Source organism: Meriones unguiculatus, chromosome 20 (genome assembly GCF_030254825.1).
Source record: "Meriones unguiculatus strain TT.TT164.6M chromosome 20, Bangor_MerUng_6.1, whole genome shotgun sequence".
Classification (NCBI taxonomy): domain Eukaryota; kingdom Metazoa; phylum Chordata; class Mammalia; order Rodentia; family Muridae; genus Meriones; species Meriones unguiculatus.
In genome coordinates, this window is record NC_083367.1 from 21,405,429 (window position 1) to 21,423,239 (window position 17,811).

Consider the following 17,811-nt stretch of genomic DNA (forward strand, 5'->3'; position numbering starts at 1 on the left):
CGCCACTCATACAGGGTTGGTCACCTGTGCTGAGCAGTGCCCTAGTTGTGCTTCTGGGTAGTTTTGACTCTAGCCTCCTACCTGATAACGGGGGTTATCAGGAAATGCTGAGTGACTGAGAGCCTGTGCAGAAATGTTAAGGAACTAATGAAGTGTCTCTGTTTTTCTCATTCTGTAGCATCTGATGGCTGTAAAGTACAAGAGAAGAAAACTGCCCCCAACCGCCCCACTTCTACAGTTTCAGGACAAAATAGCAACCACTCAGGAAATAAGCCAGGTATGATATCGGGCATTTACATAGGGAAGGTTATTTCAAAAGCCTCAGACTGATGCGCAGAAACTAAAGGTAAGAGTTTGTTGGTCCCAGTCAACAAAACCTTCACACATATTTGTGAGGCAAAAGTAAAATCTCCCAATGCATTTGTTCTCTCTCTGTGTGTCAATTTTTTCTCACACATACACACACAAAGATTTATGTATTTATGTATATGAGTGCTCTGTTTGCATGTATGCCTGCATGACCAAAGAGGACATCCAACAGAAGAGGGCCATCATATGATTGCTGGGAATTGAACTCAGGACCTCTAGAAGACAGGTTAAAAATACTCAGAAAAACCTCCCAATTTTTGAGTATGCCAGGATCATTGTACACCTCTTGTGACTTTTCTGAAAACCCACTCAGATGTAAGCCCACACAGAAGTAAGCCTTTGCTCAGTTCCCTGCAGTGATCATAGCCTAAATACAGAGTAATTTTATATAATTGCTTCTGATTCATGATCTGTTCCATTCAGTGCCACAAAGAAAGAAAGCTGTCTGTAAACATAATACAAACATCAGAACAGGCAACACCACCTTCTTCCCAGCATACAACAGTGTGTGGCTCGTGGGCAAGCTGGGTATGAAGCATGATGATGATGATGATGACAGTGACAATGAAGATGGTGATGATGATGGTGGTGATGGTGATGATGATGACGGTGATAATGACGGTGGTGGTGACAATGATGATGACAGTGATGATAGAGATAGTCCTCAAGGTTCTCAGACACCTGCTTCATACATTATTCAAGCCAGACCACTCAATTTGAATGCATCAGAGAGAATAAAGACAGAAATGCCTAGGTCTAATCTTACAAAGCATCCTCCATCATAATTAAGTCTTTTCGTCATGTGGAAAGCTCGTATATCGGAGGAGATAAATCTAGCGTGCCCTGTAGGAAGAAGACAGCAGCGGATATTGTTGCTTGAACAGTCTGGGCCGCATTTTAACGAGCAGGCTGAGCTCTCCCTTCTCTTCAGCTACCTCTGCCCACCCCCCTTCCCACCAGCAGCTAGTACTTACTGGAGGTTTCTCTGTGCCGGGGTTAAGCAGATGCTTCGTAAACAAACTCAAGCCCAAGGCCTTGCTTTATGCTAGGCAAGCATAGCACCACCCTCCATTTCCCAACCTGACGTAGAAATCCTCTCTTTTAAAATGTTGCTTAGATTTTATTTAATTTAGTGTGTGGCGAGGAGGGTTCGGTGAGAGACTATATATATATATCAAGAGAATAAGAGAGAGAGCGATACACACCTGGCATTCTCCTCTGCCCTTCATGTGTATTCACAAGCATACGCACACCTGTGCACACACACACACATACACACTCACGGGCACATACACACTCACGGGCACATACACATAAATACAAGCAATAAAAATTCAGGACACCTGAAGGGGAAGCGCCACATTGACTAGCCAGGAGATGCTTTCTCACCTCAGGAGCCCCGATTCTTACAACTCAGGTTTCTCAGTGTTACTTTGCATGGGATGGGTGGGGTGTAACATAGATTTGTATTATTAAAATTATCTTTGCACAGTTTTATGTGAAATTCCGGATGTGCCTGGAAACAAGATAGAAGCCCTGTATCTTTTAGACTGACACTGTCAATTCACAGAATTTGTCTGTAGTTTTAAAGCTAACTGCTCTATCCTAAACACTTCTTACAATGTCCTTTTGCAGTGGACTTTCCTCCTTTAAATTGCTAATTTTTAGGAGTGACTAACCCTCCCATTTAAGGGATATTATTTAAAAGGCAAAGTAAACCTTTTTCTTCTAACTTCACCTTGATTGGTTCTGTTTTTTTTTCTTTTCTTTCTTCAAAATAACATTTGCTTTCATCAGAAATTCATGGTATGAATGGCCCTTGACAAATTGCCTCAGAGAGGCCATATAACCATTCCCAGTTTCGCAATTATATCTATTGATGGTGGGGAGAGATCACCCTACAGAAATATTTGAAACTTCATAATAATTAAGAATCTCAATATTTTTGGGGGGACCAAACATGGGTCCTCTGCGAGAATAAGTAATTAATTGTTCTGAACCATTGAGCCATCTCTTTAGCCCCTCATTCGTCAAGCATTTTAAACAGGAGAAAAATACCAATATACCAATGCATATGTGTTTTAGATTGACTCTTGCCATACTTTCCGTCTCGTTTCAGATCCCCCGCCTGTGCTACGCGTTGATGACCGGCAGCGTCTGGCCAGGGAACGCCGTGAGGAACGGGAAAAGCAGCTAGGTAGTCCCAGCCCTGCATTGCACTCGTCCCGTGCCCACCTTGTTGAAATGCTGGCTTTTCTGCTCTGGGACGGGGGTCATTTACCACCGAGAGAGTAGGCATCACTGCAGCGTTAGGGCCCTCGTGTGCATGTTCATGTGTTTGCTGGCGGTTGGTGAAGCAGCCTAGTGTGAGAGCCAAGCAAAGGGCTAGGATTACGTAGTACTCAGCTGTAGTCTACAAAACCGAGAGAAGGACAAACAGGACCAGGACAGTAAACAGGTCCTTTTTTTTCAAGCACAAAGCCATGAGACTTGACACTGCTATAACACTTCCTGGTGTCCACGTTGAAATAATCCTGCTGTTGACTTTACAGACAGGAAAGGCAGACACCTGGTGCCAAGGTCCCGCTTTCCTCTTGTCACCAGAGGCCCTTGTGAGAGGTCAGCAGCTCTCGTGTTTGCCTGTAACCACCTGGCAAGCTGAGTCACAAGACTGGAACACCAGGAAGTGGCGAGCCTGGCACACAGGAGGAACAGTTTCTGTGTTTCTACAGCGTTGGCTAAGGACGCCAGTGCCAGCCCTGCCTTTGTTTGCTGTCTTTTGTTCGGTTATTTTCAGAATGAATTTTTATATTGAGTGATCTTATGGTTTTAATCCAACAAACATTTTTTTTTTTTTTACTTTCATTTTGAACAATTTAATGAGAGGGCATTTTGATTACTCTCACCCTCATTTTTCTCATTCCACCATTGTGCCCACCCCAAGTTGCTTTCCCACACTCAGGTCTTGTGCATGCGTGCTGTGTGTCCACAGGTTTGCTACTATTTACAGAGCATGGTCAGCTCAGCAGTGGGTACACAACTGAAGTGTCTGCTCCTCCCCAGGAGTCCTATAGAGCAGCTCAATGGGGAGGGAGAGGCCAGGCTGCCAAACAAGGATCCCTGCACACAATGAAAAGATGGTGCTTAGCCTGTCTAGTGTGCGTAGAGGTCTTGAAATAAGACAGGCTAGGGTCTGAGGTCTTCGCAGAAAGTGGCCCAGGCTTTGCTGAAGTTGCGTGGTCTAGAAGAGCTAGTTCATGCCTCACAGGAGGACCCAGCCTCTCTAGCCCGTTCCTTCTACTGTTGCTCACCAAGAACCCAGGTGTGTGACACTAGTAGCCTGTTGACCTTGGTGACACTTTTTAGCACAGGCCTGTTTCTCTTCCCACAGTAGCAAGATGATGTCATTTTGTGTGTTGCTGTACTTTTTACTTCTGTTGATTTTAAACTTTGTGTTTTATGTGTGTATGTATAGGTTGTGTGTATATTTGTGTTTGTGTGTGTATTTGTATGTATGTGTATGTATATGTGTGTATGTTTGTGTCTGTATATGATTTGTATATGTGTGTGTGTGTATGTGCCATGTATATATGTGTGTCCCTATGCAATAGTGTGTGTTTGGAGATCAGAGAACAACTTTGTGAAGTTGGTTCACTGTTTCTATCATTATGTACGTTTTGGGAATCAAATTTAGGTCTTCAGGCCAGTGGGAAACCATTTTACTGGCTGAGCCATCTCATCAGCCATTTTCGTTGATTTTGCATTTACAGACATGGTGTCTTATATAGCCCAACCTGGCCTCAAATTTGGGATTGTCTTCCTCCTTAGTGCTGGGATCACAGGCACAGCATGCATGCCTGATGCTGCTGACGTGTTTTCTTAACATTTTCACTGACTCGCTGGGACATAATTAACCTCTGCTGTTTTCCGAACCTGGTGTTTCCTCCTAGACCTAACGTCCCGGCTTCTGCAGGGTTTCCTGCAGACAGGCAGTTCCTGGAGAGCTGGCTGGCCGTGGCCTTCCGGCCCCCACATCCTCCTGTGGACACTGCTCACTATAGTAAGGTTGGTTAGACAAGCTGGCCAGCACTGGAGTGTTGAAAAAGAAAAGCTTTTAATGAATAGGAAACCCTTTGAAATATGTGTAATATAAAAACAACAAGAAGGTTGGGTATATGAGTTGCTACTGTGCTTTCAAATTCTGTAGTGCTGCATGGAAACAGTGAAAAATAACGGCCAATTGTTGTGATTATTTTCTTTTGGGTATAGATTAAAATTAACATTGAAATAGTTGGGTTTTTTTTCCCCCCTTGTTGGTTTGTTTGGTTTTCTGTCCAGATCTTTTAAAAGTCAGAAGCAGCCAGGGAAAGGTCGGGTGTTTTTATCTGGCAGCATGGTGTGCTTGTACCAGTGAGTGAGTAGGCAGGGTCAGTTAGTATGTGAAATCTGAGTCATGCTTTAATGCTTTTATGGTCAGGGTGTGTTCTTTCTATAGTATCCTTCGGTTTCTCATATAGAATCCAGCTTAGTCCTTACTGTGAGAGACTGCTCAGTGGGTTGGTTAGACGTAAGGCATATGCTCACTGAAAGCTTTTTACTCCATCTTAAGAGCCTTATATGTGGTCTCCTCCATCACTCTGCTGACTTAATCAGTTCAGGCTGGTCCTTGAAACTCCCTCTTCATTTCTGCATTTCTCTTCCTGTCTCTCTGCCAGGCTTTAATTTTGTTGTCATTTTTTTTTTCACATAGGGCAAAGTGTCTTCGTCCTGCTCATTCGTCCTGCACATCCTTAGATACCCATAAGGGAGCAAGGCAGTTCCCTATTGTCTGACACAGAACTTGTTTTGCTTTGGAGTTTTTGACACAGGTCTCTCTCTCTGGAGCCTACGCCACCTCAGACTTACAGCGCACCTCCCGTGTCAGCCCTCTGAGTGCCCAGGGAACAGGAGCAAGACACCACCTTCTGCTTTAAGCTCAGCTCCTCCACAGCTGTGTGGTCATCTCCCTCCAAAGCTGCCTCATCTTGGTGACATCTGTGTCTCAGTCAGTTGTACCAATACCCTCCTAACCCTGAGAAACTAGGGTCGTGTTTTGGCTTTTAGGGAGGTTGGCTGGTCAGTTTTGACATTTCAGCTGTTGCTAGATGTACTGGAGTCCTCGTACCAGTCTTAGCTATTAACATGCTTACTGTGAGGATCAGACACTCGCATAAGTTCAGACAGCCGTGACTTCAGACACTCAAAATTGGGTTAGGGCGCTGTATGTCTAACCCCAGCTCTGAGGGGTGAAGGCAGAGCCTTGGAGCCTGCTGGCCAACCCTTCCTAACTGAAACAGTGAGCTCCAGGTTCAGCGAGAGACCTTCTCAAAAGCTAAGGTGCAGAGTGATACTGGAAAAGATCTAACATCAGCCTGGCCTCTGCATGCACATGCGTGAGTCAGCACACTTGTGCACGTCCTTGTTCTCAGCATGCAAGAGTCAACACCCGTAAGCATACATGCTCACAGCATGCGTGGGTCAGCACCCGTACACACACACACACACACACACACACACACACACACACGCTTTTACCTCCATTTCTCAATATTCCAACGCCCAGCACAGTATAAATAATATAAAATATATGTAAGAAATTCTGCTCCTGTTCCTTCACCTATAGTCTTGAGTGAAATAATAATGCCAGTGCTTACGGAGCAGTGAGGGTGAGCAGGGAAGCATCCTGGATACCTCACTAGCTGTTGCCACCCACGCTGGCTAATCACTGCCGTGGTCACACTTGTAATGGATAATGTAAATGACTTTGTAGCTTGTCAACCTGTTCTGAGGTACATTGTGAACACTTAGCTTAAAGAAGTTCAGAGAACCTGAAACGATAGTGATGATGAGTAACAGCCTGGTTCTTTCCTCTGCATTAGCTGTTTAAGCATGTGTTAGTTATGTACACAGTTACCAGCGCTGGAGTGAAAACTCCCCCAATAAGTTGTAGGCTTTGAGTGAATAGCTGTGCTTCAGGGAACTGGTGGATTTTTCTCAAAAGATGAGGAGTGGGAAATAACGGGTCCTGCTAGCGAGGTGGCCAAAGAGGCTGTGTCCTCCCTCATAAAAGCGTAGTTCGTGGGTGCTGTGTTGACTCAGAATAAAATGTCAGAGTCTGTTAAGTGCTGGAGTGGATTTTAGCAACTTCTTCTCATCCATTAGTGGAAATAATGGGCCCGTTACTACTAATTTCTCTCCAAAGATGACTGAGGAGGATTGGTGCGTTTGGCATTTATAGGGCAGTATGAACATTTTGCTCTAGATAGCCTAAAGCAAAACTAACCACTACCTCATTTATCGGAAACAGTGTCTGTTTGTTTGTATGAAATCTTGCTATGTAGCCCAGGCTGACCTTGAACTTGCCATCTTCTTGCCTCTACCTCCTGAGGGCTAAGATTATAGTTGTGAACCATCATGCCAGGCTCCATCCTTTCCTTTTCAAAAGTACTCTGTTGTTATTTTGATTGGTGTACTCATTCAGCCAACAGTTAATACATGTTTAGCTTTTTTGCCAGAGATGCTAGGATATTAGAGATAATTTTCCTAACTCCTAGGAGCTGAATAATGATCAAAGTTAACATAATATCTGAGCCAACATTTATTTCTCTCACATCCTGTAACCTGATTCAGTTAGGTTGTGAGAATGTCAGTAAATGCTCTCAAAATATGCCTGGAATATAACTTCTTGTGCCTTCTGCTGCTAGCTCTTCCCAAGCCACCAAGGTCTCTGGTATGTTGCCAGGCCCTCACTTCCTCTCATTGCCACACTGTTCTCCACAGAACACCACCCAGGTAGAATATGGCTCCCATGTCACACCTCTGCATCAGACCTCTCGATGGCCGTCTGTCTCACACCGGGGAAGCCTGCGGTTGGTCTCCTGTTCCTTAAACCCACCAGGCACATCCTTGAGTCAGAACCTCACTAGTTTCTGTCAGCCCCACCTGGAACACGCTGTCAAGGCACCTCCACAGCTCATTCTCTCTCAAGCTTTATTAAAACGCTGCCTCCTTAGTGGGTATTTCCTGACCACCTTACTCGGATTCACAGCTCCCTCAAATCAGAGCTCCTGCTTTCTCTCTAGCGCAGTCAACGTCTAAACAGCTACTTAGCTTATTTGCTGTTAACATCAGGCTCCGCCAAGATCCACCTTCCATAAGGAAAGGGGTTGCCCCTTTCCCAGCTTCTAAAGCCCAGCGGAAGAGCCTGGAACAGAGCAGAGTAAACGTCGTGTTTGTTGAGTGTTATTTAACTGCAGGTGAACGCAGCAGTGTGGCAGCGAGTCAGTGTTGGGGCCTGATGACCTCGCAGGGCCTGATTTTACTGTGGGTCACATGACTGCTAAGCTCTTAAGCCTAACCGGTGTCTCAGATGAACAAGATGGAGGCAATCTGCTGGACAGGTGAACTTTGACTCTTACTGACCTCCCTGTGCTATTAAGATTAATATTCTGGCAATATTTTGACCAAGTTCAAGAGACTATTCAAGGAATATTTAACAGCAACAGCGACAACAAATAGTCCTCCATGTATCAGGACATACAAGCTTCTTTCTTTTCTTTTCCTTTCTTTTTTTAAATAATACAGCATGAGTTTTAAGTGTTAGGTTTAGTTTTTCAAGTGTTTTGGTAAATGTCTAGTCTTTTTTCAAATACCAAATCTTGTGTTGTGAGTGCATGTGTGTGTGCCTGTGCATGTGTGTTGTTGTTGTTGTTTTGTTGTTGTTGTTAATGCTACCTCGGGTGCTGCATGTGCTATGTAGTTAACAGTCTGTCCCTGAGCTACCTAAGACTAAACCCTCTGAGACCAAAATCTTCATGTGACTGTATTTCATTCCCAATTAGGGCTGTCTGGGCCTTTCTGGTTTCTATAAAATCATGGGAGAGAGATGTGAGTGCCAGGCATGAATGTGCCCACACATATGTGAACACCAAAAAAAAATAGAATAAAAAAAATGTAATTTTAAAATTTAAATGATAAGATTGTCACATAATAAGGAGATATATATGTGTATAGTCTTGATAAGCTCTTGTTGAACTTTAAATCTTAAGTTAGCTTGTATTGGCTTTAACAGCTAAGATTAAACCTGTTTAAGAGATCTATCAGAGTATATTTTCAAAAGAACACAATAATATAAAAACTAATTTAGCCTTGAAACAAATTTTAATTAAATTAGCTGAGGTAATTATATTGGACTCTTCCCCTTCCAGCTATGGGTTTATTATTTTGCCTTTATTTTTTTTTTTCCTTTCTAAATTTTAATGTGTTATCAATTCAGGGAGAACAACTGAAAGATAACTCATCATTTCAACCTGGTATGGAATGTTCACCCCTACTAAGAAGCAAATTAGTATTAATTAGCAGACAATCCATGATGGTATGACCCTGGCTCGTGTAGCATGTGAAGCCCCTTCCCATTTCATACTTCATGTCATTTGTTAAGCAGTTTTCTTTTGAGGAGAGGTTTGGAAACTTTAGAGACTAGTCACAGAAAAAGGACAGACGGTGGGAGAGAGGACAGAAAGGGAAAGGCGAGGGAAGGGTGTTGGCATCCAGGAAGCGGTTCTTGCCAGCAGTCTCTCTCGTCCAGGTATCAGGTGTGTAAACCCAGCAGCACTGTGGTCAGTCTTAGCGCTAGCCTCTGAAGTCTGGCTCTTGGGGCCATCTCTGTGCAGACATTCCCAGACCCACAGGTAGGAAAGAGGCAGCAGTGGATCTAGATGCCTCCTGTGGGAGGAACAGGCACACCAGCAACATTCCAGAGCAGTGGTGTCATGAGTCAGGCTCAGGCGGAAGACTAACTGCTTGATTGCAGAGGGCTTAGGTAAGCAGGGTCTGAGTGAAGTCTTAGATGAATAATGTGACGAACTCATTATCTTTTTACTCCTCCATTTCCTTTGCCTTTAAGTGTGAAAATAAAAAGATCTTCAGCCTGAGCAGTAAGAGTCCTTGGGTGATGTTGAGCAATGGGGACCTTCCCTATCAAGTGTTCCATGTGGAGGAGGAACATCAGTTGCTGAGAGGCTCCAGCTCAGACCTTTTACCAGAATGGCTCTTTGTGCTTCTATAGTCAGTCAGGAGTCAGAAATCCAGCCCCACCACCTGTGAGATGGGGGGCAAGTTACCTCACTTCCTGAGCAGTGCCTGTCTGTCAGGGTGAAGATAATGCCTGCACATGACCACTGGGGCCAGCTTGAAGTACGAGCCTCTTCCCAGCTGGCAGTGATGAGAGCAGAGGGTGGCCAGGCAGGTGACTCCAGGTCTGATGATTCTGAACTGAGGAAAAACAGATAAAGGGGTGTGTATGCTTCCAGGGAGGGCTCAGGGAGACAGTCAGGAGAGGACAAGGCCATCATTCTATGAGGAGTGTTAGAGATTAGGGTTGGGATGGTAACCAGAAGATTCCAGGGTCAGCCATTGGTCAAGCCAGACTCCATTGCTTTATCAGAGCCTAAATACAGATTAGAACTCTGGGAGCTGCCTATCTTTCCAGTTTGCTTCCTTAAATCCTCCCCACACATAAGTGGGGAGTGACAGTGTTTTCGCGTGTGTAAATTGCTGTCCCAGCACCTCATTTCCTTGAAGCACAGGGAAACAGACAAAGTGGGAAGGCCCCTCAGCCAGGAGACAGTGTTGTGGGTGTCCTGCAAGGCCGCACCAGACAGGCTCCACTGTGTACGCTAATCACAGTTAAAGGGAAAGGCATCCTTATCTCAGCATATGGGATACTGACACAGAAGGATTACCCAGAGTGCAAAAGCAGCTTGGGCTACAGAGTGACTTTCAGGCCTATTTAAGCTACAGAGTGAAATCCTGTCTCAAGAAATACAAAAAATAAAAAATAAATAGTATGGGGGGGAGCTTGATTCATCAAAGCAATGTAAGCCGCTTTGCTTGACAGTCATTTACTCCGTCCCTCACTTCCCCTCCATTCCTCCATCTCTCCTTGCTCCCTCCCTCCCTCCCTTCCTCCCACCCACCCACCTACCCACCCCCATGCTAGGAAGGACCCGATGGCATGCTTTAAACAATGCACTGAACTAGACCTTGCAAACATAGGTGACAGCATGGTGTCACCTCAGGTACAGACAGTGACAGATGTCTGATTGATTCTCTGGAGAGACTGACAGGAAGACACTTGAGCAGAAGATTGCAAGGCAGAAGGAGGCATTGTGGATGGAGGGAGCACCAGGAAAGGCCCAGGGAACTGGCGGGTTTTCCAGATTTGTGTACTGAGAAACAAATAAAGGGTAGGTGGACTCCAGTGCGGAAAGGACAGGAGAGCCTAGCAGCAAGAGGGTTAGAGACTGTTTCTGACATGTGCCAGAGTCCACCGTGTCAAGTAAAACACCTGAAGGGAGCCTGCACTTTCGGGAGTCTTGACTGCGGAAGACAGGCTGGAGCAGGTTCTGCCTTAGAGTGGGAGATGTACGGGCAGATCCCAGGCTCAGAATCAGCTGGACGAAGTCCCAGCTCTAGTTCTTTTTCACCATATAATCTTGGGAACATCACTGAACTTCTCTGGATCCCAAGCCTACTTTCCATAGTAGTCATAGTTTCTCTCGGTCCATCTTTATTTTCTTCAGTCTTCCTTGCTCTTGGTAGACTGCCCAGCTCCAGAGCCTTGATGCGAGGCAAGCATGTTACTGGTGACGGAACAAGACTGTCTGAGTCTTTTTAAGCAGCATATCTGGGTATTTGAGGTTTAGCCTAATCAAAAAAAAAAAAAATCTTAAGTCTTAATATAGGATTGATTTTGTTCCTTCTACTGTTTGGGGAAAAGGGAGAGGGATTATGGTGAGAATGGAAACAAAATCTCAGTGTTGTAACACAGGCTGGTCTTGAACTCATGATGTGCTTGCTCAGCCTCCCACAGACTGGGATTACAGCCATCATTAGCTTGCCCAGGCTTTTGTAGCATGTTTACAGACTTCATCTCCTTTGCTTTCCTTTTATAGGAAGGGAGTAGTGCGAGTGGTGTTATGGAAGTAGGAGTTGGTTTGATGCAAATAAATACTGTTTTTTTTTCACAGTTCCTTTACCAGTTTGGAAGTTCAGTATACTTTTCTATGCTGTTAGAAGTTACCATTTCATTTTCATGTCCAAAGTCATTAACTTTTTGTAGCATATATGGTTGTGACCGGGGTTTCTTTCCTTTCTTCCTTTTTTTTTTTCTGGCCCCACTTGGGGAGGCAGTGAGTTGGGGGCAGGATTTGAATCAAACGTATATTCTATCACTAGGCTACAACTCCAACACCATTAAATGAGTATTTTCTACATGAATGCTCTAGGTCCTGTAAATTTTTACTCTCCGCGTCTATTTTATTTTTCCTTCCCGCATCTCCCTTTTTAGCTAAATTAAGGTACAGTTCTTCAAATAATTGTTTATTACATATATTCATTGTATTCTCAGCAACTAAAAAAAGGGTGGGCATTTACTTGCATGTACCCAATTGCAATAAGTTTGGAGTAAACTATAAAGATTAAAGTTCTTGTGTGTTAGGTAAGAGTTCTACCCAGAGCTACATCGCCAGCCCTGAGGTTAAAATCTTAACATTCAGAATTAAAACCAAACAAGGTATGATGATGCATGCCTGTAAATTTAACACTGGCGCGGGGGGGGGGGGCGGCGAAATGCCAACCTGAGTTAGATAGTGAGCTCCAGGCTGCCCCGAAATGCCTAGCAAATTGCCACCTCAAAACAAATAAATACGCACAGACACACACTACATATATCTTAGAGTGCTGTATACTTTTCCTCTAACTTAGAAATCACTTCATTTCCCCATGATTACAAAGCATTAATAATGAAAGTAAGATCCAAGCTTATAACTCTATGATATGCTCTTACCACTCACTGTCCATGTCGACTCTCTGTGCTGTTATTGGATGCTCTGGTACTCAGTGTTCCTAGGAAGGCCCCTGCACCTTACTTGGAGTTGAAGCCTGGAGTCAGAGTGCAGGGCCCTGGGTTCAGACCACGTGTTCTCCGTCTGTCCCTCACACAGCAGCGAAGTCTGTTCTCTACCTGTGTAGACATAGGCCAGCTCAGAAGAACAAGGACCAGTCACAGGTTGTGATGGGTGCAGGTAAGGTATCTATCTACCCAGCCTGTGAGTGCACCCTGAGTTCTCTCTCCTTCCTGCATCCATCTATTAGCGGACTGCTGTCTGTGTCAACAGAACAGGAGTCACTAGAACGAACTAACACAGAGCCCATTATCCCCACGCGTTAGACCCATCTAGGAGCATGGGGCTGTACCCAGCGCTGTGTGTGTTGCGATGGTCTCACCAGCATCCCTGTCAGGAAGTCAGTGTTGTGGTGATTTCAGGAGGAGAACTACAGGCATTATCACCTGTTCCCTGGCCCACAGCTGGCCAGTGGCAGGATATGGGTAGGCTTCAAGTTCCTGGGTACACCCTGTGTGTCGACCCCAACACCTATTTTTCATTCTCAGTTCTCTTGGCAAACGGGCACTCTGTGTTTCTACACAGAATCCAAACTGAATAGCATCCGTTTTGTGTGGCACCCACATACTGTGGCCGTTGATGTGTCATTAGAGCATCATGGTTGCAGCAGTCCAGGTGGGGCTGATTTAGAGGCTTCGGGGGCGGCGTCCATCTCTTTTCTAAAGAGCCTGTGAAGTAGGCGAACCAGGAATGACCTGTGTAACCTCAAAAGAGGAGAGGTTAATATTAATATTCTCAGTGCTTTGTGGTTTGTCTGGACACGTTCTTCTCTTACATAGCTGAGTCTTTTGAAATTAAATGACTGTTGGAACTTAAATATGTAAGAAGCTTTATTGGCCATCCAGGGGCCGCTCGCTGCCCTCACAGAATTCCATGGGCTGGGTGGCTTCAGCATCAGAATTCCATTTTCTCACAGCTGGAAGTCAGGGAAGCCCCAGACCAGTGTTTGGTGTTCCGCACCTGCTTAGGGCTATTTCCTCTGAGCACAGGCCGAAGCGAACAGAATGGGCTCGCCAGGCACATGCCGCAAACCTGAGCTTGACTCCAGGTATCCAGGTAAAGATGTAGGGAGAGAACCAGCTCTACAAAGTTGACTTTTGACTTGCACATGCACATTGTGGTATGCACACACAGTGGAGGGAAGGAAAAGGGAGGGAGGACAGGAGAGGAGAGAGAACACTCTGTTATACCTTCTTAAAAAACCAGTTCTGTCAGGTGAGGGCTCTTAGGGACCCGTTTGGTCTTCTTTCATATTTTTGCTTTTTGAGACAGGGCCTTCTGCGTAGCCAGTGGCCTGGAACAGTGGTCTTCCTACCACAGCTTCAGGCTGAGATCATAGGCATGCACCACCGCGCCCAGCTAGTGCAATCTTATTACCTTTAAAGAATTTGCTTCCAAATCCAGTCACACTGGGGTTGGAGCTTTAACATAGGAATTTGGAGTTAGGGGACATAATTCAGTCTATAGCAGTTCTGACTTTTTTTTTTCTTTCTTTGTTTTGCCTTGTGTTCAGAAGTCTTACCAAAAAAAAAAAAGTGACCTCAAAACTAGATAACAGTTTAATCTAACAAGGCTTATAAAAAATATATTTTCAGTTCTTAAAATAACGAATACCTGCGTTATCCTTCAGTTAAAAAGGTCCCGTGAGCTGTACTTCGCGGCTCAGCCGCCTGCTCACCATTAGGCTCTGCAATGACCAGAGCATACTATTTGCTTTTCCAACACTGTTTGCCGAGCCCCGGAATGACTGTTTACAGACAGTGGTTGTGTTTGGGGAGGAGGGAAGCCAGGCAGTAGAATCTCCACCTCCAGTTAAAGACAGAGCATTTGACTGAAGAGGTGAGTGTGTCTTGGAAGGGGGGTGCGTGCCTAATATGAATGTGGAAGGCTACAGTTCGTCCCCAGCCGCCCTAAAGTTTCCAAAGAAGAATCTTGCCATTAATAGCACAACCATGAGAGCCTTTCGTTTTCTTAAATTGAGATGTTGGTGGCAACTGTGAAAGTCATGGGTACAGTTTCCCCAATGCTTAAGTCCAGAGAACTAGTCTCACTGCTTTGAATGTAATTATATTTTAATCCTCGTAACAGGATAAAAGTTCCTATGTTTTCCACAACTTACCCTGCTAGAACTCACTCTAGGTAACTTACCCAAGATTGGGTTAGTAGTTCACAGTGAACCAGGAAGTAATGATTAAGATGTTTCTCACAGTGAACCAGGAAGTAATTATTAAGATACTGGGACGTGTTCAAGTGGTGAAATGTACTTTGGGGGGCGGGGAGGATCAGCCTTTGCTGCTTAAAAGTCAGAGCTTAGGAAGTAAATGCTTAAGTTTGTGTTAGACGTCAAGAAGTTCCCGCAGAGGGCTGTATGCTGTGGGGCCTCTCCACGTGACATCAGTACAGCACTTATCTGAGATCTGCCTGCGAGGCTTAGGAGAAATGCAAATGATTCGTCCCCAGCACCAACACAAAACAAAGACAGAGCATCCTTTCATTACAGGAACCCTGAGTATGAGGGTTGGAGGCCAGGGGCTTGATTCTAAGAGTTTATCCCTCAATCCCCAGACTTCCAAAGGCTATTATGACGAGCGTGACAGGTGTGAGGCCAAAGTGCATTAGCTGGAGATTGAACAGGGAGAAGAAAGAGAAAAGTGTTGCTGGTTAATCAGAGCCAGGAGTGTGGGCTAACTGCAGTGATCACGCTGAGAAAGGAAAGCAAGCAGGTTTTTAGCAATCAGAGGAGTTAGCATCTAAAGAAGAAGTTAGTCACAAATGTTTATTGCGTTTCATTACTGCTTTCAGTGCTGGGACCAAACCCAGGGCCTCACAGACAGGTGCAAACACATCCCCCCTGAGCTCCTTCCCCAGCCTAGCATCCTTTAGACTTCTAAAGAACTACCAAAGAATACAAACCGAGCATCATTTTCTTACTGGGAACCCTGAATGTGAGGACGGTGCTGACTGTGAGAGATCTGTGCTAGGATGGTGGTGCTACCCAAAGTCTGGATTAGTAAAACACTACGAGTATTTATAATGACCTATCAAGCAAGCGATAATGGCTTACTTGAACAATGCACAGATAGTAAAATGCTATAGGGCTATTAAAATGCAGTTAGGTTCAGGTTTTTCTATTTTATTATGAAATGATCTCTGAGAGATTTTAAGCAGAAAAAGTTAAGAGCGCAGTAGTTACAAGGTGGACAGTTCCAATGGTATACATGTCTTATGGAGGTAGAAGGGCGGCATAACAGCTTCCAGGGTAAGAGGAAGACAGTCCATTCACCACCTGACATTTTGGACCTCTTAAGCCTTTACAAGACCTACCACTATAGGGCCAGCTGTAGTGACACACACCTGGAATCGCAGCACTTGGAAAGCAGAAGTAGGCGGATTTCTGAGTTTGAGGCCAGCCACCTGGTGTACAGAGTAAGTCCAGGACAGTGAAGGCTACACAGAGAAACCCTGTCTTGTAAAACCAAAAGGGGAGGGGGGTTGTAGAAAAGGCAGACCACTATAACCTACCTTTCTATGTCTAGTGTCATTATGACCTTGCCAGTGAGGGTTTCCCATGAAGAAAACCCAATTTTATGTACAGGTGTGCATGCAATTAAAACAAGTGCATATAACTGTTGGGATTGTGTCCTCCTGTTTAGAGTTCAAGATGGCGTCTCACAGTGTCCTTCTTAACTCAGCCATTCCATATCTATTGTATTGTGTATGTGCTCTTTCTTAAAGTCAGTTTTAACTTGAGCCTGAGAATCTCTCTGGGACCATAGGCTTTTGGATAGGAAGGAGCTTTGAAAACTAGCTTCCTCGCATTTGATCAGATGACTGACCTCCAAATGGACGAGCTGAGGGCTCGGCGCTCCTCAGCAACAGAGCTGCCAGGGGAAGCTGAGGCCGCACATGCTGCCCCAGCCCTCCTCACAGCCCAGAAGGACTCAAGGCAGCCTCACCTTGAATTGTCCTTGTCCTTCCACCAACAGCCAGCCAGTTCAGCTCTGAGAGGGTTCCTGTCCCCAAATAGCTAACTTTGAGAAACAGTTAATGCTGCAGAATGAGAGAGAGCCTTGACCCAAGTGTGGCAGTATATGCCTGTAATGGCGGTACTCCTGGGGTGGAGGCAGGAGGATTAGGAATTCAAGGTCATCCTAAGATAAGTAGCAAGTTCAAGGGCTACGTCAGATCCTGTCTCAAAAATCTAAATAAAGATGTCATGGTCCAGATTTTGCTTGGACATTCTCACTTACATGTTAACATGTTAAGGAAATATATACTAAAGGAAATAGCTGAGGGTAAGTTTGCCTCCTGAAATGGGAAAGGGACATATATAAGGGGGGGAAAGTCTTCCATCATTGAGCAATGGTTCTTGGTTCTTTATGTGTACTTACATGTATGTGTGTGTATGTTTGGAGGTGCACTTTGTACATGTAGGTCTACATGCACTTTTTTTTGCACATGGCTGTGGAAGCCAGAGGTGTATGTCAGGTGAGGTTTCTAGAAGCCATCCATGTGTTTTTGAGACAGGGCTCTCATTATGAGTTGCCAACTGAGCTGGTCAGCGAGTGTAGGGTTAGGTGCTGGGGAAGGGGCTCGGATCCTTGCGCTTCCCTTGGCAAGTGTTTCTACATGCCGAGCCATGTCACCAGCCCAGGGTACCACTTTTTAAAAGAGGTTACAGAAACGATGCTGTTGATCCTGGAGCTTCAGAGCATGGAGTCTGTGCTTCATCCTGCACCAAACCAGAGTGCGAGGAAGGCAAAGGCCAGGCTGGATCCGCACAAGCCCACCGAGCCTGTTCGTTGGGTGTGGCCTGCTCACCAGCACCAACTGTTCACGCCCTAAGCCTGTGTTGATCTCCCTGTTTTCCCCCTGAAGCTGCCCGAGAAATCGTCTGGCTGGAAAGAGAAGAGCGAGCCCGGCAGCACTATGAAAGGCACCTGGAAGCGCGCAAGAAGAAGCTGGAGGACCAGCGGCTGAAGGAAGAGCGGAGGAGGGCTGCGGTGGAGGAGAAGCGAAGACAGAGGCTGGAGGAGGACAAGGTGAGGCAACCCCCCTCCACGGAGGAAGCTTCAGCCAGATACGCTGTGGCCATGCAGTCAGCAGATGGGTAGCTGCGGCTGCTGGGGAACACGGGGCGGGGGAGGTAGGAGACGGTTGTTAGAGTTGCCGCTGGAGCTTTGAGTGCTCATGGCTCTCGTGGAAACCAGATACTCATTGCTGCTTTATTCAGCTGTACTGAACTGCTAAAGCCACCACGCGGGCTTCCACAGGGTCCTGCCGTATATAAACATTTGCAGGTAGGTAAATATTTCCACATATGCACTTCATTCACACTCACTCAACCCTTAAATAAGTGTTACATAAGTTTTTAGAAAGGGGAGAAGTTATAATCAAAATAGTCAGGGTGCACAGCAGGGGAAGCCGTGAGCGTCCT

General features: G+C 45.3%; 1 protein-coding gene across 6 annotated transcripts in view; it reads left to right on the plus strand.

Moving 5' to 3' along the window:
* The window catches only part of Map7 (microtubule associated protein 7), a 134,855-nt gene that overhangs the window by 85,553 nt on the left and 31,491 nt on the right, over positions 1–17,811 (plus strand). For all 6 annotated transcript variants that reach the window (XM_060373482.1, XM_021647350.2, XM_060373481.1 and 3 more), the window contains 3 exons: positions 179–277; positions 2,489–2,566; positions 17,253–17,416. In XM_060373482.1, the coding sequence (XP_060229465.1) occupies positions 179–277; positions 2,489–2,566; positions 17,253–17,416 (341 nt within the window). The remainder of the gene's footprint in view (positions 1–178; positions 278–2,488; positions 2,567–17,252; positions 17,417–17,811) is intronic.